General features: G+C 53.8%; 11 protein-coding genes across 11 annotated transcripts; 6 read left to right on the plus strand and 5 right to left on the minus strand.

The window, feature by feature from the left end:
* Window positions 1–65: 65 nt before the first annotated feature.
* Window positions 66–1,793, plus strand: LMH87_002592 (uncharacterized protein; the record flags this gene model as incomplete). The annotated part of the gene is made up of 10 exons (XM_056194072.1): window positions 66–103; window positions 155–292; window positions 340–357; window positions 406–472; window positions 520–580; window positions 640–727; window positions 777–888; window positions 935–1,532; window positions 1,584–1,655; window positions 1,708–1,793. 10 exons carry the CDS (start codon window positions 66–68, stop codon window positions 1,791–1,793), a joined length of 1,278 nt encoding a protein of 425 aa, XP_056051047.1.
* Window positions 1,794–3,478: 1,685 nt separating this feature from the next.
* On the plus strand, window positions 3,479–5,448 carry LMH87_002593 (uncharacterized protein; the record flags this gene model as incomplete). Its single annotated transcript, XM_056194074.1, has 4 exons — window positions 3,479–3,638; window positions 3,785–4,374; window positions 4,452–5,365; window positions 5,421–5,448. The coding sequence occupies 4 exons, from the start codon at window positions 3,479–3,481 to the stop codon at window positions 5,446–5,448; spliced, it is 1,692 nt and encodes a 563-aa protein (XP_056051048.1).
* Window positions 5,449–8,121: 2,673 nt separating this feature from the next.
* Window positions 8,122–8,610, minus strand: LMH87_002594 (uncharacterized protein; the record flags this gene model as incomplete). Its single annotated transcript, XM_056194075.1, has 4 exons — window positions 8,122–8,230; window positions 8,285–8,341; window positions 8,393–8,472; window positions 8,539–8,610. The coding sequence occupies 4 exons, from the start codon at window positions 8,608–8,610 to the stop codon at window positions 8,122–8,124; spliced, it is 318 nt and encodes a 105-aa protein (XP_056051049.1).
* Window positions 8,611–10,345: 1,735 nt separating this feature from the next.
* LMH87_002595 (uncharacterized protein) lies at window positions 10,346–10,750 on the plus strand (the record flags this gene model as incomplete). Its single annotated transcript, XM_056194076.1, has 1 exon — window positions 10,346–10,750. The coding sequence occupies one exon, from the start codon at window positions 10,346–10,348 to the stop codon at window positions 10,748–10,750; it is 405 nt and encodes a 134-aa protein (XP_056051050.1).
* Window positions 10,751–11,329: 579 nt separating this feature from the next.
* LMH87_002596 (uncharacterized protein) lies at window positions 11,330–12,115 on the plus strand (the record flags this gene model as incomplete). The annotated part of the gene is made up of 3 exons (XM_056194077.1): window positions 11,330–11,551; window positions 11,627–11,965; window positions 12,029–12,115. 3 exons carry the CDS (start codon window positions 11,330–11,332, stop codon window positions 12,113–12,115), a joined length of 648 nt encoding a protein of 215 aa, XP_056051051.1.
* A 390-nt stretch (window positions 12,116–12,505) lies between these two features.
* On the plus strand, window positions 12,506–13,176 carry LMH87_002597 (uncharacterized protein; the record flags this gene model as incomplete). Its single annotated transcript, XM_056194078.1, has 3 exons — window positions 12,506–12,589; window positions 12,670–12,765; window positions 12,826–13,176. The coding sequence occupies 3 exons, from the start codon at window positions 12,506–12,508 to the stop codon at window positions 13,174–13,176; spliced, it is 531 nt and encodes a 176-aa protein (XP_056051052.1).
* Window positions 13,177–13,672: 496 nt separating this feature from the next.
* LMH87_002598 (uncharacterized protein) lies at window positions 13,673–15,018 on the minus strand (the record flags this gene model as incomplete). The annotated part of the gene is made up of 5 exons (XM_056194079.1): window positions 13,673–13,776; window positions 13,844–14,519; window positions 14,576–14,622; window positions 14,673–14,726; window positions 14,784–15,018. 5 exons carry the CDS (start codon window positions 15,016–15,018, stop codon window positions 13,673–13,675), a joined length of 1,116 nt encoding a protein of 371 aa, XP_056051053.1.
* A 2,172-nt stretch (window positions 15,019–17,190) lies between these two features.
* On the minus strand, window positions 17,191–17,700 carry LMH87_002599 (uncharacterized protein; the record flags this gene model as incomplete). The annotated part of the gene is made up of 1 exon (XM_056194080.1): window positions 17,191–17,700. The coding sequence occupies one exon, from the start codon at window positions 17,698–17,700 to the stop codon at window positions 17,191–17,193; it is 510 nt and encodes a 169-aa protein (XP_056051054.1).
* Window positions 17,701–18,758: 1,058 nt separating this feature from the next.
* Window positions 18,759–20,702, minus strand: LMH87_002600 (uncharacterized protein; the record flags this gene model as incomplete). The annotated part of the gene is made up of 1 exon (XM_056194081.1): window positions 18,759–20,702. One exon carries the CDS (start codon window positions 20,700–20,702, stop codon window positions 18,759–18,761), a length of 1,944 nt encoding a protein of 647 aa, XP_056051055.1.
* Window positions 20,703–20,969: 267 nt separating this feature from the next.
* Window positions 20,970–21,793, minus strand: LMH87_002601 (uncharacterized protein; the record flags this gene model as incomplete). Its single annotated transcript, XM_056194082.1, has 4 exons — window positions 20,970–20,993; window positions 21,047–21,313; window positions 21,385–21,573; window positions 21,641–21,793. The coding sequence occupies 4 exons, from the start codon at window positions 21,791–21,793 to the stop codon at window positions 20,970–20,972; spliced, it is 633 nt and encodes a 210-aa protein (XP_056051056.1).
* A 1,042-nt stretch (window positions 21,794–22,835) lies between these two features.
* LMH87_002602 (uncharacterized protein) lies at window positions 22,836–24,557 on the plus strand (the record flags this gene model as incomplete). The annotated part of the gene is made up of 3 exons (XM_056194083.1): window positions 22,836–22,927; window positions 22,976–23,017; window positions 23,072–24,557. The coding sequence occupies 3 exons, from the start codon at window positions 22,836–22,838 to the stop codon at window positions 24,555–24,557; spliced, it is 1,620 nt and encodes a 539-aa protein (XP_056051057.1).
* Window positions 24,558–24,733: the final 176 nt, after the last annotated feature.

Below are 24,733 nucleotides of genomic sequence, written 5' to 3' on the forward strand. Positions count from 1 at the left end.
TTCCTCCATCAATCCGGGGTACCGACAACGCTTCAAACGCCAATTGAATTGACGAAACGCGGAAAATGAAGACGAGCTTAGTAGGCGTGTCTCGAGCTATACGGTAATTAACCTGTACGGAAAATACCATGGGAATCGCTGCTAATTTGTTCAGGCCTCTTACACGAAGCTGGTCGGCAGCTAGCTCGGGCGTTCGGCCCAGCGCGAAATGCTATTCGACGGCGTTAGAGTCCAATGCGCGGGGACTACTTTTGAGAAGTGCCGAGTCTGGCAGACAAGTAAACACACTTCTGTAAGAATTGCCTTGGGACTGCTTATTTCCTGGCTAATCTATTATAGGTCAAAGCTCTGGCTTCGGTGAGTGGTGTCGCAGGATGGCATCCGAAGGCTTACTGACATGAACAGCGACAATTGTCGTTGCAATTCATGTGTCAATCAGGATACTATGCAGAGAAACTACGATACGTTTGCAGTGAGAGAGTCTGTCATTACATAGTTGAGCATGGCTGACGTGCCCAGATCCCAGCAGAAATCGAAGCGGCTGAAATCTCGCCCAAAGACGATGGCGTAGAAGTCACATGTAGGCAGTTTGAAAAAGAAAAAGAAAAAAAGATGCACGGCAGACACTAATACACACAGGGAACGACTCTCATAAAAGCTACTACCCATGGTCGTGGTTTTACGAGACGCTGACTGCCAGCACAAACGATCGCCCACTGGCACAAAGGTACGATTACGCAGAAACAAAACCGCTACAAAATGCTAACAATTCGCAGTGAAAAGAAGCTATGGGGCGCCAGTATTGCAAACAGCCCCCCCGAAGTTCCTTTCGAATCTGTCGTAGAGGCACAAAACCTGAGCGGCCTCGCTGACTTGACGGACAAGATTGTGAGCCTCTGCCAGCCCTGCAACTGAGCGTCGCTAACGACAGTAGCGCACCTATGGCCTTTGCTTCGTGACAAATACCCCGGCGACACCGCAAGCTTCCGAAAAGCTGTTAAAGACAATTGGACCCATTAGAAACACCCACTACGGCGGCTTCTATGATTTCGTTCCAGATCTTGCGTTGGCCGATACGGCATACACGAACCTGGCCCTGGCGGCTCACACCGACACGACATACTTTACCGAGCCCGCGGGCCTGCAAGCATTCCACTTGCTATCGCATACACCGCCTCCGAGCCAGCGCCTGGAAGAGGCTCTGGGCGGCCAGTCGCTGCTCGTCGACGGCTTTCACGCCGCCTCGGTGCTTAAGCAGGAGTCGCCCGAGGACTACGAGACGCTGCGCCGCGTCAAGGTGCCATGGCACGCAAGCGGCAACCAAGGCGTGGCGATTGCGCCAGACCGCGCGTATCCAGTCATTGAAGGGGATGCGTCCTTGCACAGGGTCCGCTGGAACAACGACGACAGAGGCGTGATTCCGCTGGATGTCGATGTGAACGCGTGGTACAAGGCGGCGCGCAAGTGGAACGAGATTTTAACGCGCAAGGAGAGCGAATACTGGTTCCAGCTTTCTCCGGGACGGATGCTGAGTAGGATCAAGTCATGATGTGTATCTTGGGCATGTCGCTAACTGTGAGTAGTCTTTGATAACTGGAGAGTGCTCCATGGACGAAGCGCGTTTGAGGGCCTGAGACGCATCTGCGGTGGCTACAGTAAGTGAATAATATGCGATAACATTTCAGGTGCGGTGTGCTAACCTTTTAGTCAACCGAGATGACTTTATTTCGCGATGGAAGACTTCGAATTTCGAGAGAGACGAAGTCATTTCTCACAACATGCAGCTGCGGTGAGGTTAGCACGAGGCCAGTAGATGAGAAGCTTCAACGCTGGTAAATATATAATTCAACGGTTACCTAGACGAAACTAAATAACAAATAGTCCTGATTGCAAAAGTCCATCCTGGAATAAGAGAAGAACATGCCGCCTACTTTGCGCCGCAGCTCAAGGTGGCGACGCAGCGGTGATAGTCTCAACGTCGAGGCGCAGCGGTTGCGACGCGACTTGAATCACTGTCGAATGCTGCTAGGAATAGGTGCGGGACTATCGTTAAGCTACTGCTTGTGATAGAGAACGTTGATATCAATACAGATGATTTCTGGGGTCAGACACTGCTCTCGCGTGCCGCCAGGAATTGGTGCAAGACTACCGTCGAGCTGCTCCAAGCTTGACAAGCATTTTTCAGATGTGAAAACTATGGAGTGTTTTTTCTTCTTTTTTTCCTTTTCACTTCTATTACCTGTCTTGTGCTCTAGAGAAACACTTCTTCGAAAATTGAATGCCTCGAATTCGCCCCTTTTTTTTCTTCAGGAGAGTTGCAGCGAACGCTAGTTATGCTCGAAAGTATACATGGCTTACACAGCGCCTCTGGGAACTAAAAAAATGTAAACCGTGAGCGAGGCATTGGGGACGACTTGCGCCCGCCAGCCAATAGTGACGTAGCCGTGATGGCTGCTCTACACAAAAGTGGTAGCGGGATGTGCGTAGACCGTCGTCCCGCGTGGCCCGAAGTGGGGTCGGGAATCGCGTCAGAGCCAAAAATCGCCACAGTTGCTTTGTTGTGAATCAGTGTATATCATGTCTCTGTGTGAGCGTGGTGCGTGTCCATGCGTGATCTGATAAAGAGACTATTCCGAAGCCTCAGCGCGGCATTGCGGCGGACAGGGGCAGCGGTTCCAAAAGGTTATGCGCTGGACCAAGTTTTGGCAAATTGGGATTCTCTCGTATCTTGGTAGAAGCGGGGCATGAGCTGCCTCTTTGGCGCGGGGCACAGGGCGGACCAGCATGGGTCAGAAAGCGAACTGGCAAAAAATATAAGAAAGAATCGAAAAATTGAAGTAAAGTTGAGAGTGGATTCAAATAGCAATTCTTGTTTCATTGAACTTTGGTAACACCAGTTGAACGAGTGGCAGCACCTTGCAGACAGCTCCGAGCTTACACTGACGAATGAGGGGTTCCTTGATTGGGCACGTCGCCTGTAGAACTGGCACTCATCCACTGTAACATCGCTAGCTCCCGCCAATCCTGACCTAAAAAAGCTCCCTGGCAGCGCTAAAACGGGCACTTCCTCGTGCTCCTCGGATCCGCCACCCGCCTGCAGCTGCCTGTCCGCCCATTCGCCGTCTGCAGCTCAAACCTCTCGCCTCCGCGCCCTGCCTAGGCACCTCATCATCCTCCATCTCCTCGATTCGGCTCGTCCTCGCCACCCACGGCCGCATCCTTAACGCCCGCCATCGCCTCTGCCGTATCGACGAGCCTGCTCGGAGCCGCTCTTCGACCTACCCAACGGACCAGTGCACCTACAAGCTCTGCCGACCGCCAGCCCCTCACCGCTCGACGGCCAAGAAAACGCGGCTGCTGGATTCTGCGATCCCACCGTCTGGCGACACGCCTCTCTTCTGTTCAACCAGAAGTATCTTGCCTCGCATTCGCCTGACCTATCCCACGTCTCTACCGGCTACCGCCCACCGCCGCAGCCATGGACGCGGAGCAGACCAACCCCGATGACCGTCGCAACCAGCAGGTCGACAATGCCATTCGTGCCATTCAGCAGAAGAAGCCCGTCCCCGAGATTGACTTTACTATCCATACCATGGAGGATGGCACCCAGGTTAACACCGCGGAGCGTGTTTGCAAAGGTACGTAGGGTCTTGGTCCTGCGCAGTGTCCTGCACTGCACACAAGCCGCCGCCAACTGCATCCGGCTGCGCGTCAAACGGCTCACAACGACCATATGCGCAACTTTCTCCTTCTCGTGATGCTAATGAAACTATTCACCCCTCAGATGTGCAAGCACCGGCCACGTCCAAGCCGACAGACGAGCAATTCTTCTCGGATAGCACCCGCACCAAGCCCAACATCCACTTTCTCAAGCAGCACTTTTATCGCGAGGGCCGTTTGACCGAGGAGCAGGCTCTCTTCATCCTCAAGACCGGCGCCGACGTCTTACGCGCGGAACCCAACCTGCTCGAGATGGACGCCCCTATCACTGTCTGCGGTGACGTCCACGGACAGTACTACGACCTGATGAAGCTGTTCGAGGTCGGCGGCGACCCGGCCGAGACGCGCTACCTTTTCCTCGGTGACTACGTTGACCGTGGCTACTTTTCCATCGAGTGCGTCTTGTACCTGTGGTCTCTCAAGATTCACTACCCCAAGACACTCTGGCTGCTGCGCGGCAACCACGAGTGCCGTCATTTGACCGACTACTTCACCTTTAAGCTCGAGTGCAAGCACAAGTACTCCGAGGCCATCTACGAGGCCTGTATCGAAGCCTTTTGCTGCCTGCCCCTCGCTGCTGTCATGAACAAGCAGTTTCTCTGCATCCACGGAGGCCTCAGCCCCGAGCTGCACACCCTTGACGATTTGAGAAATGTACGAGACATCATGACACTTCTGCACATTGCTTTAGATTTTGCCACGGTGACCTGTGTTGCTAACCACCCGTTTAGATTGACCGATTCAGAGAGCCGCCCACTCAGGGTCTCATGTGCGATATTCTCTGGGCTGACCCGCTGGAAGACTTTGGCCAGGAAAAGACGAGCGACTACTTCTTGCACAACCACGTACGAGGATGCTCGTACTTTTTCTCATATCCCGCAGCCTGTGCTTTCCTCGAGAAGAACAACCTCCTATCCGTCATCCGCGCGCACGAAGCCCAGGACGCCGGCTACCGAATGTACCGCAAGACCAAGACAACCGGCTTCCCCAGTGTCATGACCATCTTTTCCGCACCCAACTACCTCGACGTGTATAACAACAAGGCCGCGGTTCTCAAGTATGAAAACAACGTCATGAACATCCGCCAATTCAACTGCACGCCGCACCCCTACTGGCTGCCCAACTTCATGGACGTCTTTACCTGGTCGCTGCCCTTTGTCGGAGAAAAGATTACAGACATGTTGATTGCCATTCTCAGCACATGCTCCGAGGAGGAGCTCAGAGAGGAGACACCATCGTCGACCTCGCCCGGCGGTGTGTCGCCGCCTGTTGCTGCGACGCCCGACGACCCCAACTCGATCGAATTCAAGCGCCGAGCGATTAAGAACAAGATTCTTGCCATTGGCCGCATGTCGAGAGTGTTTCAGGTCTTGCGCGAAGAGTCTGAGCGTGTCACTGAGCTCAAGACGGCCGCTGGCGGCCGTCTGCCTGCGGGCACGCTGATGCTCGGCGCCGAGGGTATCAAGAACGCTATTAGCTCCTTTGAAGATGCCAAAAAGGTGGATATACAAAACGAGCATCTGCCGCCTAGCCAGGAAGAGGTCACGAGACATCATGAGGAAGAGAGAAGCATCGCCATGCAAAAGGCCGTGCACGACGCCGACAATGACAAGAAGCTGCAGCAGCTGTCGAGAAGACTCAGCACGTACGTGTTTTGCCCCTACATATTGGAAACCCCATTGACTGACCCCTTTTACCAGAGACCGCAAGCCTGCTTCCCGCTCATAGACTGTGATGCATAATCAGAGCATGCAATGCGGACATGCCAGTATTGAACACGAGAGTAGAAGACTGCATTGGAAATAGTCCACAAATATTATTCGAATGGCACAGTCAGGCTAGTTCTGGTGCAAAGCATCCTTGGGGCGATTCAGGGTATATACCAAGACGAGAACATGAGCAAAAAGAGCAAGAGGACCTTATACATGAAGTGATGAATCCAAAGTTCCTAGACTAAAGCAGTGTTCCGGAAAGATTGTCTAGACGACGAGATGGCTCTTGGGCTATGTAGTTTAATGAGCATATACAAGTTTGACGAGGGTTCACGCTGTGTCGATTTCTTGTAGCAAGATCTGTGACGACGGAAGGGACAGGTCAACTAGCACTGGTGTGCCAAACACTGGCTGTGAATCGATGCACATTGTGAACCTGAGCTAGTGAGGCTTGGTCGCCACGAGCATCTGGCACGGCCATAGACCAGCTCAGCCGAGCTGACAGATGTTGTTTCTGACACCCGCCTTCGCAGGCGCCATGTGTACCTCCGCGAGCGAAGGCTATAAAATCAAACATCGCCCAGCGTCTCACGCACAGATTGTTTTGCCATTGTCGTGCCTGGCCTTTTTCGCTGGCTTCAAATCCGAAGTGGCCTCGTCTATTACACTCGCACTTTGCACATTTTGCACATGAAACGACCAGATGGCGCAGGACTGGGCTTTGTCCAGCCATCGCGAGGGCATCGACGACGATGAAGGCTCTTCAATATGGAGTGACTATGGAGCGTGCTGTTTCCGATACTTTATCGCATGATGGTCATATCCGTTCATCGCCGTGAGCTTTGTGGTGGAGATATTTCACCCTCTCAGGTGAAGAAGGTCAGGGATGAGCCATGCAATGTCATCAGACTTGACAGCATAGCTTCTAAACTCTATTCAGCTTACCCTCGACAGGTAAAATAAAAGCATGCAATACTAACGCTCAGGTCATTATAAAAATGAGAATACCGATTCCTGGGCACAATCGAGATGAGTATCATCTGGCCAGCGCCAGGAAGGCCAGAACAGAACAAGGTCCGGCTATCACCTCGTACCCACGCCTAGAACTCCGTCGAACCCAAAAGCCATTGTCCAGTGCTCTCTTGCCGCTAGCAAGTAAAGACGTTTATTGCTCGGAAATAGAGTCCACTCTAGAGTGACAATAGCTTCTGTGCTGTGTCTCATGCTTCCAACAAACAAGTTCGCCAAGATCATCCTGAGCACCTGTAATAATTACGAGCCTTCAGTGTAAACTTTCGCTGTAGCTTTCAAATCCGGGGAGGACTGGAGAGGGCCGGAGGAACAGCCACTGGAGCTGAAGGTCAAGCCTGACAGGCGTTCTCCGGCAGTGTTGACCTTCAGCCCCCCACAGCACACTCGCCTATCTCGTAGCCGTGTATGCTTTATCTTGGGCTAACATTTTTTTTTAACTCAAGCGATCGATCCTTTTTAGCACTCAAGCTAAAGAATGGTCAATCTATACCCCCATATTGATGTAGCTGCCTGCATCAATACGATGTCGCGCCAGAAATGGCGTGGGCTTATGCTGACACGGTTCCCTACATGCTGCATGCTGCATGCTGCATCTCCAGGCTCGCCTGCAGGTAAGCTAACCGGCTGTAGAGATGACGACATCTGCCACGAACTAAATCATAAATGGGCGAATGAATAGTGTCGCAGACTTCTGTCATAATAGAGGCATCACTAGGCGAAACTCTTACAACCCAACGCAGCTGTATTCTCACGTCTTTCGCCTACAACCAAGACGCAGTCAATGAGAGCCACGCTAGACAGGCTTCCACATACTCGTCAGATTCATCAGCCACGGCGTAACCTAGTAGGTGATGTGTGCCAGTGCATGCGTCCCAGACTAGTGAGGACGCCTTGGGCCGGTGGGTGTCCTGGCCGGCATGCTGGGTATTGAAGGCCAGTGAGTGTCCTGGGATGGTGTGCGCCAGGTAAATTGTACGGACATGAATGCCCGAGGGTATCTGAGCTGGCACATAGACCAGGATATATACAGCAGCACGCTGCGAACCGTAATAGAGCATTCCCAAACGCTCAAGATTATTGATGCCAATACAAACGTGCTTTGTAGTGACAAGCTGGGAGTGGCTGATACTGCCGTCAATTTTTGTTACTAACAAAAGCATTAATGCTTGTAAACGTGCGAATTGTACCTCAGCAACACATCATTCCGTTTTCTTTGTGCGAATCTCGTCGCCGCAGACGGGCGTTTCAGAATCCATTAATTACATGTCATAAACAGCAGCCTGCTCGTCGTTGTGTCTCAAATCGTGGCGGGCTGAGTCCGGTGTCTCGCCTCGCTGCTCCCGGGTCGGGCCGCAATGCCTAGCTCAGCCTCGTAAAAGCTGAAACAAACACAGTGCGCGGAGCGTCCGTAATATTTAGTCCCACTGACACACCAAATCACAATGCATCGATCAAGCTTTTGGGGTTTGCAAGGGCAGATGTCAGTTGAACAAGTGCCAATTGATAATAGAAGAGTACGAGGTTGCCTAACTAGAGATACGACAAAGGGATCCATGTGCGCTAATGGGCCAGGATCAATAATTGACCTAGATCATCGGCCTGTTGACGAAAGCTACAACAATGCCAGGAAGGTAAATTGAAGACTGAAAACTGCAATTTAACGGCGTACAACACGGTATGCCCCAAGCCGTCTAGCGTCGATTTTGTGCTTCCCGTTGGTAGGTCCATGAAGCTCAATGTTTGGAGTGCCACTAGGAGGGTAGGAGCTGGAAGAGGTGTCATTTAATATTCTCGCCCAACACTTGAGAAATATCACTTACCCATAGCAGCGCACGTTGACAGGCGATCCGAATCTGATTTCAATACCCTGGATGTTGCTTGAGAAAAATTAGTTACAGTGATTAGCTAGACAGAGGATGTTTACTCACGGAGAACCTTCGAGAGCGTAGTCTGTGTCCAGGTTCGCTTGATGCGTGCGATCTGAACCACCTTTAACATCCCATTTGATCTGTTTCAATATTAGTCTTTGAGGTACAACTTATGATCTTCACGATCAAATGTGGTGCCAACATACCCAGACGGCAGCTTGAACGTTATCAAAGTCAACTTCAACACTGTTGGCGTCTTTTTTAGGTTCAGTTGCCATTTTTAGCGGTATATGAGACGGCTGATTGGAATCTGGAATTTCGAAGACAGTCTTTTGTTTGAACACTTGAGCTGGATTTGGGAGGTAAGATTGAAGGGATAAAAGTCTGATATTTATACATGACACTTGCCCGCTGAATGCTCCGTCAGGTTTTCCCCGCGGCAGCCCCATGCTAGGTGCTACGTACCCATTGAGCGTTGCAAATATGCAAACTATTGACCGTACATGCAGCTTTCAGCTTTGCAGCGCTGTGCTGTCTTTCCGATTCTGCAGCGGGAGGTTCTAGATTCATGTGGCTGTTGATGCTGGCTGCAATGAGGTGGAGTTGTCTACAAAAGTCCACGCCACTGTCAGAGCCGACAGCTGGTCCAAGACACCCACGCTCCAGCTGCAGATTGTGTAGAAGCTGGGGTCTCAAACTCATGAATTATTTGTTTGAGGCATCTTGATGTAGTGCGATAGTCAGTAATGTGAAGTCTGAGATCAGAAGGGTAGATCTAAGCAGGCGAAAGCAGTTTTGCCTGTCACTTCTCAAAAACGGGGGGAGGGTTGCATTCCGTGCATGGCACCACCATGACGAGATCTATGAGAGATAGCCGAGACCATTGCGGCTTCACGCTATTTGTTGCCCATTAACGGCCTGGTGCCAGCAGATCCAGCTGCACTGACGCCCTCAAGTATGCAGTGGACTGCCGAACCAAGCTGAAAGACATGACACACATGGGCTGCGTTGCGTCCGCTTCTGCGCCTCCAGGTATATAATGGCCGGGGTAATTCTCGTAGATAGAGCGGCAGTTCTGACTGGTCACAGTAGACGGGCAAGGCCGTATAAGGGTGAATTCACGACATGTTACTCGACGGCGCGCCGCATGTCGCAGCTTTACGGGATCGTCGCTCGAACCACCAGCAGCAATTCGAAGAGATTAAGGGAGTGGAGCATAAAAATTATGTGTCATGAACAGACCACAACCATGGATATTGTAACAAGCTTCATACGTAAAGAATGGGCCATGAGAAAAAAAAAAAGACTCAGGTTGAGCAGTGCTGACCGACACTGGTTTCAAGGACGAGGCGCTTGGAGGAAGCCACGACCCTGTTCGGCAGGCTTAAAACTGAAGATAGCACGCTTTTGTCAATGATGGGCATGGGAAAATGTTTAATCGCGATAAGTCGCTGATGAGTGCTCTAAAAGTCGCAGCAGTTCCCGTCCTGATAACATTTACCTGTCCTGCGCTGACAAATAACTTGTGAAACAATACAAACGCCCATGACGGGATGCTGCTTACTGTCATAGTTCGCAGTAAAGATGAAGTGCTATTGCATCCTTTACCTGGACAGCGTTCCTGTGCAGAGTAAGCAGCCTTTTCACGACGTGACAAACGTCAATTGGACGACCCGTACCTTACCCATCGACGCATCATCGCCAATTCGAGGCATCACAAAACTGCTGTACAGATGTCTCAATTGGCCACACAAAAAAAAGCGCAGAGCTCCTGCACATATGATGCGTCCTGCAACCCGGTGTAAGATCTGCGCAAGCATGCGGCAGGAAGCTCAGATTGTGACAGGAGCCGCCATGTGACTGCGGAATCACAATGCAGCGCCAAGATATTCTGCTTCCTCTGCCGTTTTTTTTTATTTTTATTTTTATTTTTACGAGAGCCCAGTATGGATTGACTGGCTCACGCGGGGTAATGCAGCGGCAAGAGTATTTGAAAAGTCGGCATTTTTCTTTATGTTCTTAGCACGGAGAGGATTGAGGGTGCAGAGCAGCTCCAGCTCCAGCTCCAGCGAAGAGGTCGGCAAGCTCGGCAAGTGGCTCAACGACTGTGTCAAGACCCTCGTTGCTCTTTGTGGCGGCACCCTCGAGATTGGCCCCATGTTGGCTACACTCAACGGTCAGAACGCCGACGCCAACTCTTGCGACGCTGGCAAGATCAGCAGCAGCTCTGATGGCAACGACTCGCCTTCACAGACGAGCTCATATAGTTCTCAGACCAGCCCACCTCTCCCAGACCAGCCTACTAATGTTCCCGTGACGGGAGCTGCAGCTAACCTGACGCCTCTTGGTTTTGCTGCTGTAGTTATGGCTGTGGCCACTGCAGAACTAGTGTTGTATAGAAACATAGTTGGTATATAAAATATATGTAGTAACAAGTACTACTATATATTAGTATTGCTGTAATGCGGATGTTGATAGATTCATCATGTGGTTTGTAAGGATGCTGGCAGCTACTCTGTTGGTCCGCAGAGACTTGGCTAATTATGACAAGTCAACTATTAGTGGGCCTATCATGAACATTAGAACTTACCAGCGAGTCTTCTTACCTACATACTGTTCTAATCACAGACTATATATAGTATCCTATAGTATTCTCATGATTTCCTGCTGGTTGTGTAAGAAACGGTGTCCAGCTGATTTCTCAAGTGCAGCCCAGACGCGGCAGGGACTCGTCGATAATTCCTTTCTTTTCTTTTCTTTTTTTCGGCCTAAAAGTAATTTCTCATACCCGCACACTTGGGCAATCTCCAAGTATACAAGATCTTCCTCATCAAAATTAAAGACGCTGCATTACACCACATTACACGGCCCTTGGCTTCGCGCTGGTCGTTGGTGGAGCCCGGGGTAGCTGGCGCTGTCTCGACCTGCGGACTCAACCTCACTCCAGCTACAACTCATTCATCCCCATCAGCAACATCTGCATCGCACGCGCACGCCATGAATCTCAATCTCTCCGCCTCGCTCAACGCGACGCGCCTCCTCTTCAAGCCGAGCACATGCCTGCCTCACCACACCGTCTCCACCTTTAACGACCTGCCCATCCCGCTCGACAGCGCGCTGCACGCCCGTGGTTTGCAAGCCAACATTCGCGCCGTCGTCCTCGACAAGGACGACTGCTTTGCGTATCCCGACGCCAAGCACGTCTACGAGCCCTACAAGGTTTGCTCCCGCCCGCGCCCCTTTTCTTTTTCCCGTCAAGATCGTCGGATGTGTAACTCACACACACGTGTCCAGGAGCACTTTGAGAAGCTGCGCAAGGCGTACCCCGGGCGGAAGCTCCTCGTCGTCTCCAACACGTCGGGCGCCACGTCGTGGGACAAGAACCTCGCCCAGGCCGCGGCCGTCGAGGAGAGCACGGGGGTGCACGTGCTGCCGCACGCCGTCAAGAAGCCCGGGTGCGGGCCGGAGATTATGGCCTACTTTCGGCAGCACCCGGAGACGGGCGTGACGGACGCTTCGCAGGTGGCCGTCGTGGGCGACCGGCTGACGACGGACATGATGCTGGCCAACATGATGGGCGGCTGGGGCTTCTGGGTCCGGGACGGCGTGGTGCCGCTGCGGCAGAAGAGCATGGTATGTTCCCGAGGTGGAGTATTGCCCAAGGGGGAGTATATTTTTGCTAATGAGAGATAACAGTTTTCGCGAATGGAACGAAATCTACATTCGTTTCTTGTGGCGAGAGGCGTAAGGCCGCCACAGCCTCGGACTGGAACGGACTCGTAGATAATCTGACGGCAGCTTTACTCTGCGCCAAACGAGCGCCATGTAAAAACACGCAATGTACCAATGTTCTATAAATACTGTATAAAGCTCAATTTGGAAAACCAAATTTAATGTAATAATCTTCAATCCTTAGACGTTTTCATAGGCCACGTTTGATGCTCTCATAATACGCTCAGCGCCGCCGTGGGGCCGCGTCTCTGAAGCCGTCCAAAAAAAAAATTAGCGGTCACCCCCGGCAAAAATTCTTCCGACCCAAGCTCTCGCATCACCATCAGGAGGCCAATCGCTCTCGCCAGCACTCATCTCGACGCCCATCTCCGCTTCAAAACCCCTTGGGCGACTGTACTTTCCGCAGTCGCATACACGATAACAACTCGAATACCCGATACAATGAGCCTTCCTCTTGGTGGCGGCGCCATGGGCGCGCCGCCAGTGCCGATGGGCGGCAGCGCCGAGGACCAGGGCGTCAAAGCTGTACGTTCGCTCTCAAACCGCGCGACCCCTCTCGACATCGCAACCACACATGAGAAGCTAATCCGATATACCGAAAACAGATGAAAGCAGCCATGGAGTCGTGCGTCGGCAAATCCGTCATGTCCGGCGTCATGGGCTTCGGCATGGGTGGTCTCTTCGGCATGTTCATGGCTTCTGTACGTTCCTCCGCCACCGCCCCCCCTCTTTCCCTCTTCTAACCTCAACACCCACTGCAGATGTCCTACGACACCGTCGGCACATCCCTCGCGGGCAACCAGGCCCACCAGGCCATTGCCAACATGCCGCTCCGGCAGCAGCTCAAGGTCGGCTTCAAGGACATGGGCACGCGGTCCTTTTCCATGGCCAAGAACTTTGGCAAGGTCGGCGCGCTCTTCTCCGGCATCGAGTGCGGCATCGAGGGCATGCGCGCCAAGAACGACCTCGCCAACGGCGTGGCGGCCGGCTGCGTGACGGGCGCCATCCTGGCCAAGAATGCCGGACCGACGGCCATGGCGGGCGGGTGCGCGGCGTTTGCGGCCTTTTCGGCGGCCATTGATGCGTATATGCGACAGCCGAGCGATGAATAAAAAACAAAAAACCCCGAGAGTGTGGAAAATGGTGGGGATGATGAAAGGGCGGTAAGATTTTGTACGATGAGTTTGTGTTGGTTTATACTACTGGGCATGGGAAAGGCGTTTATTGGCGGCATCTGGCTTTTTTCTTTCCGGCAATGTACATCTCCACTCGACGTCTCTAGAATAGAGAGATGTACTGTTGGATGCGTTGAGAATGGGGTATGCTTACCCGATATATCTGTATAATACATAGACAACACACTGTGGCTAAGAGCTACAGAACTACACGAGTTCAAGTGTCTGCATACGTCCATCTCAGAGATCCACTCCTCTTGTGCCCGCATCTCTGGCGGTCGAACCGGCGTGCGCAGATACATGCTTGCGATACAAGACTACACGGGCTAAAGCAAGTGTTTTTGGTGAATTAAGTGGTATCAAGTCATTCTAACTAATTTTCATCCTATTGAAGCCTTTCCAGAAAGCTCAAAACTGAATAGCGCACACGAGCCTACGAGGCCTGGTACACTTCAAAGCCGCCGAATTCCCAGTACGCATTGGCAAACTCGGTCGGCTTGGTCGCGACCACGTCTGTGCATTTGGCGCCGCCGCCACCTGTTCACACTTCAGTTAGCATCTCCTCAAGATACATGACTCTTGGGAGGGAGAGAGAGAAACTTACCACAGCTCGAACTGTTCCAGCTGGCCTCGACCAGCTGGCCGCACAGGTCAATGTTGGCCACAATCGAGTTGTTTGAAAACTTGGCGCCAATGTCGCAGTGCGTGTTGGGAAAGTCGGCCGCCGCCGTGCCCCAGGCGTCCGGCGTCGGCTTCTTGCCCGTAATGTCGGCCGGGATGGCGTCCCTCATAAACTGCCACATGCGGATGCCGTCGTCGCGCCACTCGACGGCCATGACGCCGCCCTGCTTCTGGTTGAACGCCTCGCCGAACGAGTCCTTGCCGGCGGCCTGCACGCCGCAGCCCGCGTTGTTGTTGTCCTTGACGTAGCACGAGCTGTCGAGCGCCTTGCCCGACATCTTGCGCTTGCCGCCCATGCTGCAGCCCTGCGCCGTGTGCAGCGTCATCATGTTGCCAGCGTCGCCGCCGTTGATGGCCTCGAGGACGTCAATCTCGCCGTGGTCCGGCCAGTGCGCGGCGTCGGTGAGCCAGAGCGCGGGCCAGGTGGCGCAGCCGAGGGGTGTGTGCTTGACGTCGAAGAGGAAGAGGCCCTTGTTGTACGTCTTCTTGGACTCGATGCGCACGGAGAAGCGGCCGGTGGAGGCGTCGGGCTTGGAGCCCGGGCCGACGGTGGTGTCGACCTTGATGACGGCCGAGTTTTGGGTGGCGTATGTCAGGTTCTGACAATTGTTAGCGTGGGGGCTTTTGATTCAGTGAAGATGCGTTGTAGACTTGCATATTGCTTGGCGGCGGCGGCGTCGACATAGTGCACAAAGCCCTGGGCTGTAGGTCCGTTAGCAGGCGGTTTCAGTAAATGCCAGGCCGAAACATACCAGGGTCATAATCGTGAAAGTAGTTGAACTGATCAAAGAAGTTTTCTCCAGAGTCTGCATAGTCTGTTAGTCTATGTTACGAGATGCGCGGACGGGCAGGGTGGTACTTGCATGTATCTTGCAGCGTGTAGGACAGCTCCTTGTAGCTGGGATAGGCATTGTTCTTGGAGACTGTCACGCCGACGGCCACGGCAATGACAATGATGATGATCAGGACGACGACAATGGCGATCCAGACCTTGCGGGCCCAGTAGCGAGGATTCCACCAGGGCATCTTTGTGGTGGCGGCGCGGCTGGCTTTTCCGTGATAGGGCATGAGATCGCCCTCGTCCTCGTAGCCGGGCATGATGGATTAGATATAGCGAGAGGCGAACGAAGAAAATTGGTGCACTATGAAATCAGGCTGAGTGGTCGCAATTTAAAAGGCGTCTCGTGGGAATCAGGCTGCGCTGCTGCCTTTTTTTTCCTCTCGCGACTAATAGATTGCTCGCAATGGAGGGGCGTGGTCGGCCGAGAAGCGATACTAGGCAGGCTTGCCAAGACGCCTAAATGGCGGGGGTCGTTGCAAACGAGCTGGAGGATAAAGTTATTGCCTCGCGCGGTCTAGATGTGTAACGAGAGAAGGAAAATGTTAACGAGTGCCAAGATGGTTTTGGGAGAATGAAAGCGATTGCTGATGGAGAAGAAAAAAAAAAAAAAAAGACCTCGATTAATGTCCGAGGCGAGCTGTCGAGGGGACGTCGACGCGGGATGGACGGAGACGTGGTTGGCCCGTTGGGTAAAAGATGGTGGTGCTGCGCCTCTTCCAAATACGAGACAGTCTTTGAAGCAGCCGCCACTAATAAATAAAGGTACCTACAGATACAGGAACGGGTTCTTTTTTTAGGTGTGGTTGCCCCTGGCGGTAGCGGCGCAGGTACCTTTTGCGGCCATGGCCATTCTTTACATGTGTGTGTGGCCGGAGATGGCGGCGACTGGCCAAGACGGCAGAGAACGGTGGAGATTTTTGGCACCAACTAGCCCCAGACCTACCAGCACTGGAATAAACGAGCCTCGCGAGGGGCCTTTTGAGGAACTGCAAAGCCCAAAGCCAAAGGGATGAGCAAAGGGTGTGGGCTGGTGACGCGCGTCGTCGAGGCGAGTTTGCGGTGGCAGGTTGAAGCCGCCTGAGCCCATCACTGGCAATGCGATGGCGGCGCCGGTGTGCGTCCCCCCTGACGATCAGCTAGCTGGTGAGCGGCGCTTTGAGAAAAAGCCCGCCAGCGCGGTAGTTACTCAGTAGTGACGGGTTGGCAGTGACAGGATAATCGATGAAATAATTCAAGTTCCAGATGGGCAGCTGTGGACCCGCGATGGACAGGATTGACAGAGCAACAGTGGAGATGGCTGGTCAATCTTGTGCTCAAGGGGTGATTGGAAACCCGTTTGCAGGGACGATCTGGCTCGCATGGTTTCGATTCATTTCCCTGGTCATTTTTCTTCTTTCTTTGCGCATCTTGTACTGGACTGATGCCATCCCATCTGCCCATGTCAAGTGTACTGGCCGACACAGGCAAACAGCGACGGGTACCTACTGATAATAATGCCACAGGGGGGGCAGAGGGTTCATCATGCGCCCGGGGCGAGGCGAAACCGATTTTTAGCGGGTTGAACGGCTATCGGATGGATCGGTGACTCGGCACGCCAGCACAGCGAGCCCTGCTAGGCCCAGCGCGCTAGGGGATGACGTCTCCACGTCATGGCAGGACAGAGCTCCAGAAGATATCGACAAGATCTTGCACAGAAAGCAATTGATTATTTCACTGCATGTCATCCCAGTGCACTGTCAAATCAACACTCATGCTTGACAGTATTTGTATGTGCATGCACAATGACGACGGTAGCCTAGACCTGCTTCCCAGCCCTGCCCGCCGAACCATCCAACCACATCTGGCGTGACGCGCTGCTCGGCGATGCTGGGCCGTGCCTCTTCTTTTCTTTTTTTTCTTCAGAAATAAAGGCTACTGGTGCGCACGCAGATTGCAAAACTCCGACCCTGCGTATCTCGAGGGCATTGCCGAGTTTGCCTTGTGTTTCCGCACAATAAGCCCTGCCAGGGTCAGCTAGCGTTCAGCTAACTAGCTGCCACTTCCGTCCATCCTACGACTCGCCTTATTTTTTAGTCATGTCCAAATTTTTATAATTATTGTCATCTCCTCAAAATGGGTGATTTTATAATCTGCAAATGAAAAATGTGAGTGGTGTTGAGATTAGCACAAGACATATTATACATGTACAGTGCCTGTCCGGCAGCCAGACCGAAACCCGTTGCGTTTGCGGCAGTTCCATCCCCTTCTCCAAGCGCCGTCCAATATGCAACAAATGAAAAGCGTACAAAAAAGCCAAAGAAGAATAACAGCAGCCCTATAACAGCTATCAATACGCTGGCCATGCCAAAAACAAAAAAAAAAAAAAAAAAGTCGCTCCTCCACTGTCTTCCCAGTATTCTTGCCCCAGCCTCTGCCTTCTCTGAATGCCCTCACTCCACCGCCAACGTCTTGGTCACCGCCACCAGCGCGCACACCCACCCCAGCAGGTCCGTCGTCAACGTCCTCGCCAGATTCACCTTGAGCCACCTGACCTGGTGGTCGACGTTTGTCTGCCCCTCCTCGTCCTCGACCGCCACGCCGTCGTCCTCCACCATGGCCCTGATCGGGCCCGTCACCCACGGCACCCACGCGAGGTGCGCCGCCGCGCACCCTGCCGCCGCCGCGTACCACCCGACGCTCGCGCGCTGCCGCAGCAGCGGCCGCGCGAGCACCACGGCCGCGATCGAGGTGGCGGCCGTGGCGGAGAGGAAGGAGAGCACGCGCGGGAGGCCGATCCGCATGAGGCGCGTCCAGTACGCGGGCAGCAGGCTGTTGGCGTCGCGGTAGGTGCTGCGCAGGGTGAGGAGCCGCAGGAAGAGGTCCTGGTCGAGGCCGTAGAGCAGCGTGCACGTGCTGGTCACGGCCGGCGCGAGGAGGAGGGCCGTCTTGGTGGCGGACATGGCTTGCGTGCAGCGTGTATGAGGGGTGTATAGATGATTCGGTTCTCTAATGACGCGCGAGAGTCTGCTCGATCGAAACGCCGTAGAAAGGGAAGCTGTCTGTACGGTTCTATGGTGCAGAAGTGTTTGTGGAGTGAAAGAAGCGAGCCGTGTTGCTGCGCGCGTTGGCAAAAGATAAAGCTTGGATGTTTTTTTCAGGGTCCTGGCCCGAAACGGCGACACCCTCCGTCTTATTTATCTCAAGCTAGTTATCGTCCAATTTTTTTTTTGGCCCAAGCCGCCGCCACTTGCCTCGTGTACCTCGATTGCTTTCGGTACTGCCCGGCCGAGCACTTATCGTTCCCGCGCGGCGGAGCCCTGGTGACTCAAAACCATGTAACATACCACCTTTGCGGACATGCGCCACGATAACGACTTTTTTTTTTAAACACTCTAGTTCTTGGCTTGGCTGTTTTTGCTCGGTTCGAGACCAGGGGTAGCTTATCGCTGGCAATAACGGCCGGAGGTAAGCATGTCAAAAAAAAAAATTATTCAGGGACGCATCCACATGCAACGGCCGCCAAAGGACAAAGAATCCCTTGAACAGAAGAAGTCGAGTCAAAATGAGCCATGGTTATTTGCACTGGTAGTTACTGAATTTCCCCTACGAGATATTGCAAGAGCTGCATCATGTCCGCGGCTGCGCCCGAAATCGCCCCATGCCACAGAGCTCCGCCGTTGGAACCTGCGCGAGCCCGCCCGATGTCCGCAGCGCTCCACAGGCGGGCTGCCAGATGGCCTGATTGATTGCGGCAGCATTCCCAATCGATACAGCAGAGTCAAGCAAAGCAAATTAGCAAAATTAGAGCATGCTGCTGGTATAGCAAAGCGAACGGAGGCATCTAGCATTGACCTGGTAAATCTTAAGTATATCATATGTCATTTTGGTCAATTGCTATATATCGACAACTAGAGACAAAAAAAGAGCAGCCCAGACGCCGAATGCATGCCTCTGCCAACCACGGCAGATCAACGACCCAATCCGAAGCACAAATACAGCCTGTAGTCCTTTACACAGCCTAATCATCATCCTCGTCCACGCGCGCCCTCTTCTTGCCTCTATCCTCCTCATCCTGCAGCCCGTAACCCCTCTTCCCACCACCGCTCCCACCGCTCCCGCCGCCACTGTCCTTCTTGTCCACCTCTGACAGGAACTTGTCCACGTTGAACGGATCCGCCGCCTCCTTCTCAAACTGCACCGGTCCCTCGCGCGCCTCCACCTCTGCCGCGCCCTTGAACGTGCCCTTGCCGAGCGCGTCCCCAAAGCGGCCCGACTTCTGAATCTTGGCCATTTCCCGATCCCCCGCCTCGCCGTCCCCCTCGTCGTCCTCCATGTTGGCGCGCGGCCGGTAGATGCTGCTGATGGCGTCCTGCGCCGCAAACAGAGGCTTGTCGTAGTGGTTGTCCTCGTTGAAGCCGCTGTCGAAGCCGCTCGACTGATTGAACAGCCGCGAGTCGTACATGGTCTCCTTGGACTGCGTGGGTTTGGCGAGCCCCAGCTGAATCTTTTCCGACATGTCGCGGTTCTGCTCCCGCGCCATGGCCTGCATCTGTCGCTCCGCGCCCATGTGGCTCTGCCGCAGTTTGCGCTCGTTCTCCTTGCGCCGCTCCGCGCGCGCCTTGGTGCGCTCTCGCTCGCCGTCCGACTCGCTGTTGGAGCGGCTGCGCGAGGACCGTCGCGAGTCGTAGCTGGATGACCGGGACCGCGAGTCTCGGCTATCACGCGAGTCTGCCGAGTCGCGCGAGTTGCGGCGGCCGCGGCTGGTGTTGGCGGTGTTGCGCTCCTCGCGCGCTTTTTGGGCCAGGGCGCGCAGATTGTCCTCTTTTTGCATCTTCTCCTTCTCCGCCAGGCGCTGCTGCATCATAGCACGCTGTTGCACCTCTTCACGCGCGTGACGCTCCGCCATCTTGACAGCCTCTGCGAATTGTGCGTGTTTGTCGTTGATAGTAATGTCTTGTAGTCCTCGGCCGTCCGCAGCCAGACGCTTGTCCAGCGGCACGGTATAACCCTTGGGGTTCTTCCAATTGGAGACTGGCGGGGGAATCCGCCACATCTCCTGGTCCTCGGCCGTAAGCTTTCTGGGAGGCGAGTGCATGACTGGTGGCGGTGGTGAAGGTGGTCCGCGTGGAATCTTCTTGTGTTTGAATTTTGGCGGCTCCATCGGGTCCCGTTGCTTCTCGACAATCTTCATGATGCGGTCCTGCTTCTTCGAGTTGTCGCCCATCTGGTCCGCTGGCGTGTACCGCACAAAGGTTGGATCCGCGCGCTGCCCGACATTGACGTTCTTTGGCTTCTGCGCCGCCACCGCGCCGCTCACCAGTTTGGCCAGTGCGTTTTTCGTCCGCTCGGCCGTCGCCGCCACGGCCTCCTTGTCCGGCCGCGCGAGGTCAATCTCGCCTGCGTCCGCGCGTTGTCGTAGCGGAATCAAGTCCTTAAACGACGTGTGGATTATACGGCCATCGCCATGGCCTTGACGCGCAATGGCATCATACTTGACTTTGCCTTCGGCGTCGACCTGGATCGCCAGCGCGTTGCTCGTCGAGGAGCCCTTCCGACCCATGTCCAGCGGATACTGCGCAACCGGCACCTCGGGAAAGGCACCGCCATCGCCAAAGTCCTCTTGTGAGCGTGGACGCCATCCCGCGCGCTGGCCGTAGGGAGGCGGGCCGGAGCGCTTCAGCACGACCTGTGTCTCGTCAATCTGCCCGGCGCCCACTATGCGAGGGCCGCGCTGCTTGGCGTGCGACGCGAGTTCTTCATTTTCGCCCGTGTATTTCGGCTTTGGCAGCGACGACTGCAGAGATGCGGCGATGGACGCCATGGTGTCGTTAGGGTTGGTCTCGTTGTCGCCTGCGAATTGGGATGCAAAGTTGGAGATTGCTGCCTGCGGGCTGGCTGGGTCAAGAATTTTAGAGGCGGCCGTCCCAAAACGGTTAGTGCGGGTTGTCGCGCGATCGTGCATCTGTCAACCAGCCGAGCGTGTGCATACATTGTCACGCGTGTAGTTCGAACAAAACATCCAGAAGGATTTAGGTTTGATTTCAGAATTATAGGTAGCTTATCGCTCGTGTCATCCATTACTCTTGACTATGTCATGTGAACCGTGTCGAGCGACAAGGGCGCATCTAACCACCTTTTATTATACAGGCCATTCCCAGCAAACCGAATTTTCAAAACCCACGCCGCCAATGTGTAAAAGAAATTGCAGACTTGTTTATATGCGCACGGATCAAACGTAACCCTTGCGAGCGCCCTGGAAATAATCAGTACGTGCCAGCGTCTGGGCTGCAACGGCATCTGGCTTACCTGGAAGAAGAATCTAACGACAAATACTTGCAGACCGCCCATGCAGACGACGAGAAACGACTGAATCATGCTAAAGTTGACGATGCGGTTCTCGGTGCTCATGACGGTCGCAAAGTTGCGGTTCTCACGCGTGCGGAAGTACTTTTGGTTTCTCGAAATGGTAGACAGCTGGCCAGAGATCTTGTAGACCGACTCCTCGAGGACGTTGGTCTGCTCGGGGCTAGAGCCCTGCTTCGAGGGGAGCTCAGCGCGAGCCTCGTTCTCAACCTGCGTGTCAATTGTCAGTCTCGCGTCGATGCCGTCTTGTATTCACCGTCGCAGGCGGTCGTAGCACTCACGGAAATCTCAATGTCGACAAACTTCTCGGCAAAGGTGCTCATCTGGTTGCTGAAGCAGAACGCGTAGTCGCCCGCTGTTTGGGCAGTAAAGGCAAAGTCGCCCTGACGCTCCTTTTCGCCAGACATGATAACCTTGCTGGTAGGGGAGGTGACCTCATAGTCGATATCGAACGAGCCGCCGGATTGGACCTATCAATGGCATTAGCACCTTTCCCATCTCATTGCGCAGCGTTGTGTATCCAGATCGGGTCCGTACGGCAAAGTAAAAGGCAATCTTTTCGTTGGCGTTCTTGGTGTTGGCATAGAAGCAGGCTCGCTCGTGGGCCTCGACCCGGTATGTGAGGGAGGTGGCAATGACCTCGGAGCTGAAGAGGGCGACGGCGCCCGTCAGCAGCGTCGAAAACTTCATGGCGAGATGTGGCTGGCGACGCAATGTGTGGTGGTCGCAAGACGGGAGTAGGGATGGGTCAAGTCGAGCTGTAACTGTCAGGACAAGCTGGCTCCAGGGGTCGCGTGGATTTTCGACGTCTTGGCCCGTCGAGGTGGCCCCAGGCTGAACTTCGGTCGGCGCACACGCTAGCCCCACTGTCTCCTTTCTCAGGGGTGCTGCCAGGTATTGACTACCTAATTGCAGGTCTAGGTGAAGTGAATTACATCTTCATATCCTCGGGAGAAAAGTTCAGTCAAATAAAGCTATAAAAAATATGAAAACGAAAGAAAAACAAAATCCCCGAATATTCTCCCCGTCACGATCCTCACCCAGGCCAAGCCTATCGCCGTCTACCATCCCCACTGACTGAGCCATCGGGCGGCGGAAACCCAATAACCGTATCAAGCTCGTCGTAGACTCGGGAGAATTTCAAACAAATTTCGTAACAAATTTCGTAACAAATTTCGTACAAACTACTTTGCTTAGCTACATTGATAAATCACCCACGATGCTTACTCTCATTCGTTCACCCGCCTGAAATGGCCGAGCGGCCATCACACATTTTGTATGACTGCGACCTGCTGCGAAACGATGCCAAGCAAACAAGTCGTACATCAATAGCTGGTCTAAAATGGTTCTGGCTCATCAAAGAGAGGCACACTCTGATGGCTGCCGTCTTGCCAATGATGCCAGCGTCGCCAAACCCTCTTCGGTGCCTTCTTTCCTTTCCCGGCCCGGCTATTGCCAATTAACGCATCTTGTTAGTTAGATTGGAAGTCGCCACGCTGATTTAACCTGATTCATCGGTTTTTGACAGCGAGAGTTCAGACCTTTCTCGCATTCAATGACCATCTTCGCACTGATTTTCCTGATTTTCATTCATCCAATTTAAATCGCCCACGACCGTAACCGAAGCTGTAGGTGTCCCTCCCTACCCTATAGCCTAATACCCCGCATGCGCAGGCGCCTCGCTCATCATTGGATCAGCCCAGGCAGATCTCTCTTCTGCACCGTTGCGAAGATGGCCCCCCTCTACGACTATGAGGACTTTTTGAAATTGGAAGAACCGTACCCGTTGTGGTGCGGCCAGTATACGCCTGGCAGTGGCTACATGTAGGTAGAAATTGCTTCCCAGCTGCAAGCTTGACTAACATCACACAGGCTGCACGTCCAGAACCCCGCCAATGGAGAGACAATCGCTAGGTAAGCGCCTCCCGGAGCATGCCAAGAGATCTAATGTGAGATTAACACAAACAGCGCACACACGCCGTCAGAGGAAGATGTAGCCTCGGTGGTGGAAGTAGCTCATAAAATGTACGCCGATGGCGTCTGGGCATTGGCCTCTCGCCAACACCGCGCCGACGTCCTGGATAAGGCCGCTGAGCTTCTCGCTGCCAGCCTCGACAAACTCATCGCGTGGGAAGTCATGCAAACAGGTCGCCCCATACGCGAAATGAAGGCGCAAGTGCCTTCGCTAGTGCGTTGGTTCCGCTACTATGCCGCGCTGCTGCGTACCGAGGAGCGCGCCGTCCTGCCTACGATGGGGTCGCTGCACAACTGGGTCGACCGTGTGGCTCTGGGTGTCGTCGTGCAGATAACACCCTTCAACCATCCGCTACTCATTGCCGTCAAGAAATTGGTGCCGGCGCTGGCAGCAGGAAACTCAGTCATCCTCAAGCCCAGCGAGCTGACGCCCGTGACGAGCCTGCTTCTGGGCCCAATTTTGACTGAGGCGGGCCTTCCAGAGGGTGTCTTTTCCGTACTGCCAGGGTTAGGGAGCACGGTGGGAAACTGGTTGGTGAGCCACAAGTTAGTGCGCAAAGTTGACATTACAGGCGGAACGAACGCAGGGCGAGCGATTGGGTCGATCGTCGGCGGCAACTTGGCCAGATACACGGCAGAGCTTGGCGGCAAGGCACCGCTTATTGTTTTTCAGAGTGCGTCCGTCGACGCGGCTGTCAATGGTATTGCGTTTGGATCATTTATTGCCAGCGGTCAGACATGCGTCGCCTCGACAAGAATCCTGGTACACAACAGTATCATCGACGAGGTACGACAGAAGCTCATACTCAAAGCGCAGTCTATCGTGGAGCGTATGGGCTCGCCCTTTCACCCAGCCTCAACCATGGGTCCTGTCATCTCTGACAAGCAACTCCGCCACATTGAAGCGTTGGTAAAGTCGGCCCTGGATGACGGCGCGAAGCTTCTCCATGGCGGCAGCCGCATGAGAGGCACCTCGTCCATCGACGACACCGATTTTGGCAAGGGCTACTTCTACCCACCCACTATACTCGATCTCGGCTCTGCAGCAGAACCAAAGGCCCCCATATGGAAAACATCGGACTCTGACCTCAGTATTGAAACGCGTCTTTGGAACGAAGAAGCATTCGGCCCGGTTGTTGTGCTGGTGGGCTTCGATAACGAGCCACAAGCGGTTGGACTTGCCAATGATACCATATATGGCCTTGGGGCGGCGCTCTGGACTACGGATCTCAGCCAATCGTTCCGGATATCGGAGCATATTCGGGCAGGCATCGTCTGGGTCAATACACACCATCGCAACGACCCAAGCAGTCCATGGGGAGGCCTGACAGCTTCCAGCGGTGTTGGCAGTGAAAATGGTGTAGAGGCATACCGAGCGTACACCATGACGAAAAGTACGATTATCAACTACGCGACGACGAAGGAGTGTCTTGACGACGACTGGTTTGCAGACGACGCCAAGGACGTTCGGTACGGATAAAGCTGTCGGATTCTCGCTTAAATATGGCCTAGAGAGAAACGTAAATAGGCCATTTTCTATTGTCTATTTTAGTCAAGTCTTTCTGCGGATGTGGGTTGGGAACGTATCTTGCTGCATCACCGGCTTCATTAGGGTACTGTAATACACGCATTTTCACACAATTGACACTATTGATA

This window comes from Akanthomyces muscarius, chromosome 3 (genome assembly GCF_028009165.1).
Source record: "Akanthomyces muscarius strain Ve6 chromosome 3, whole genome shotgun sequence".
Classification (NCBI taxonomy): Eukaryota; Fungi; Ascomycota; class Sordariomycetes; order Hypocreales; family Cordycipitaceae; genus Akanthomyces; species Akanthomyces muscarius.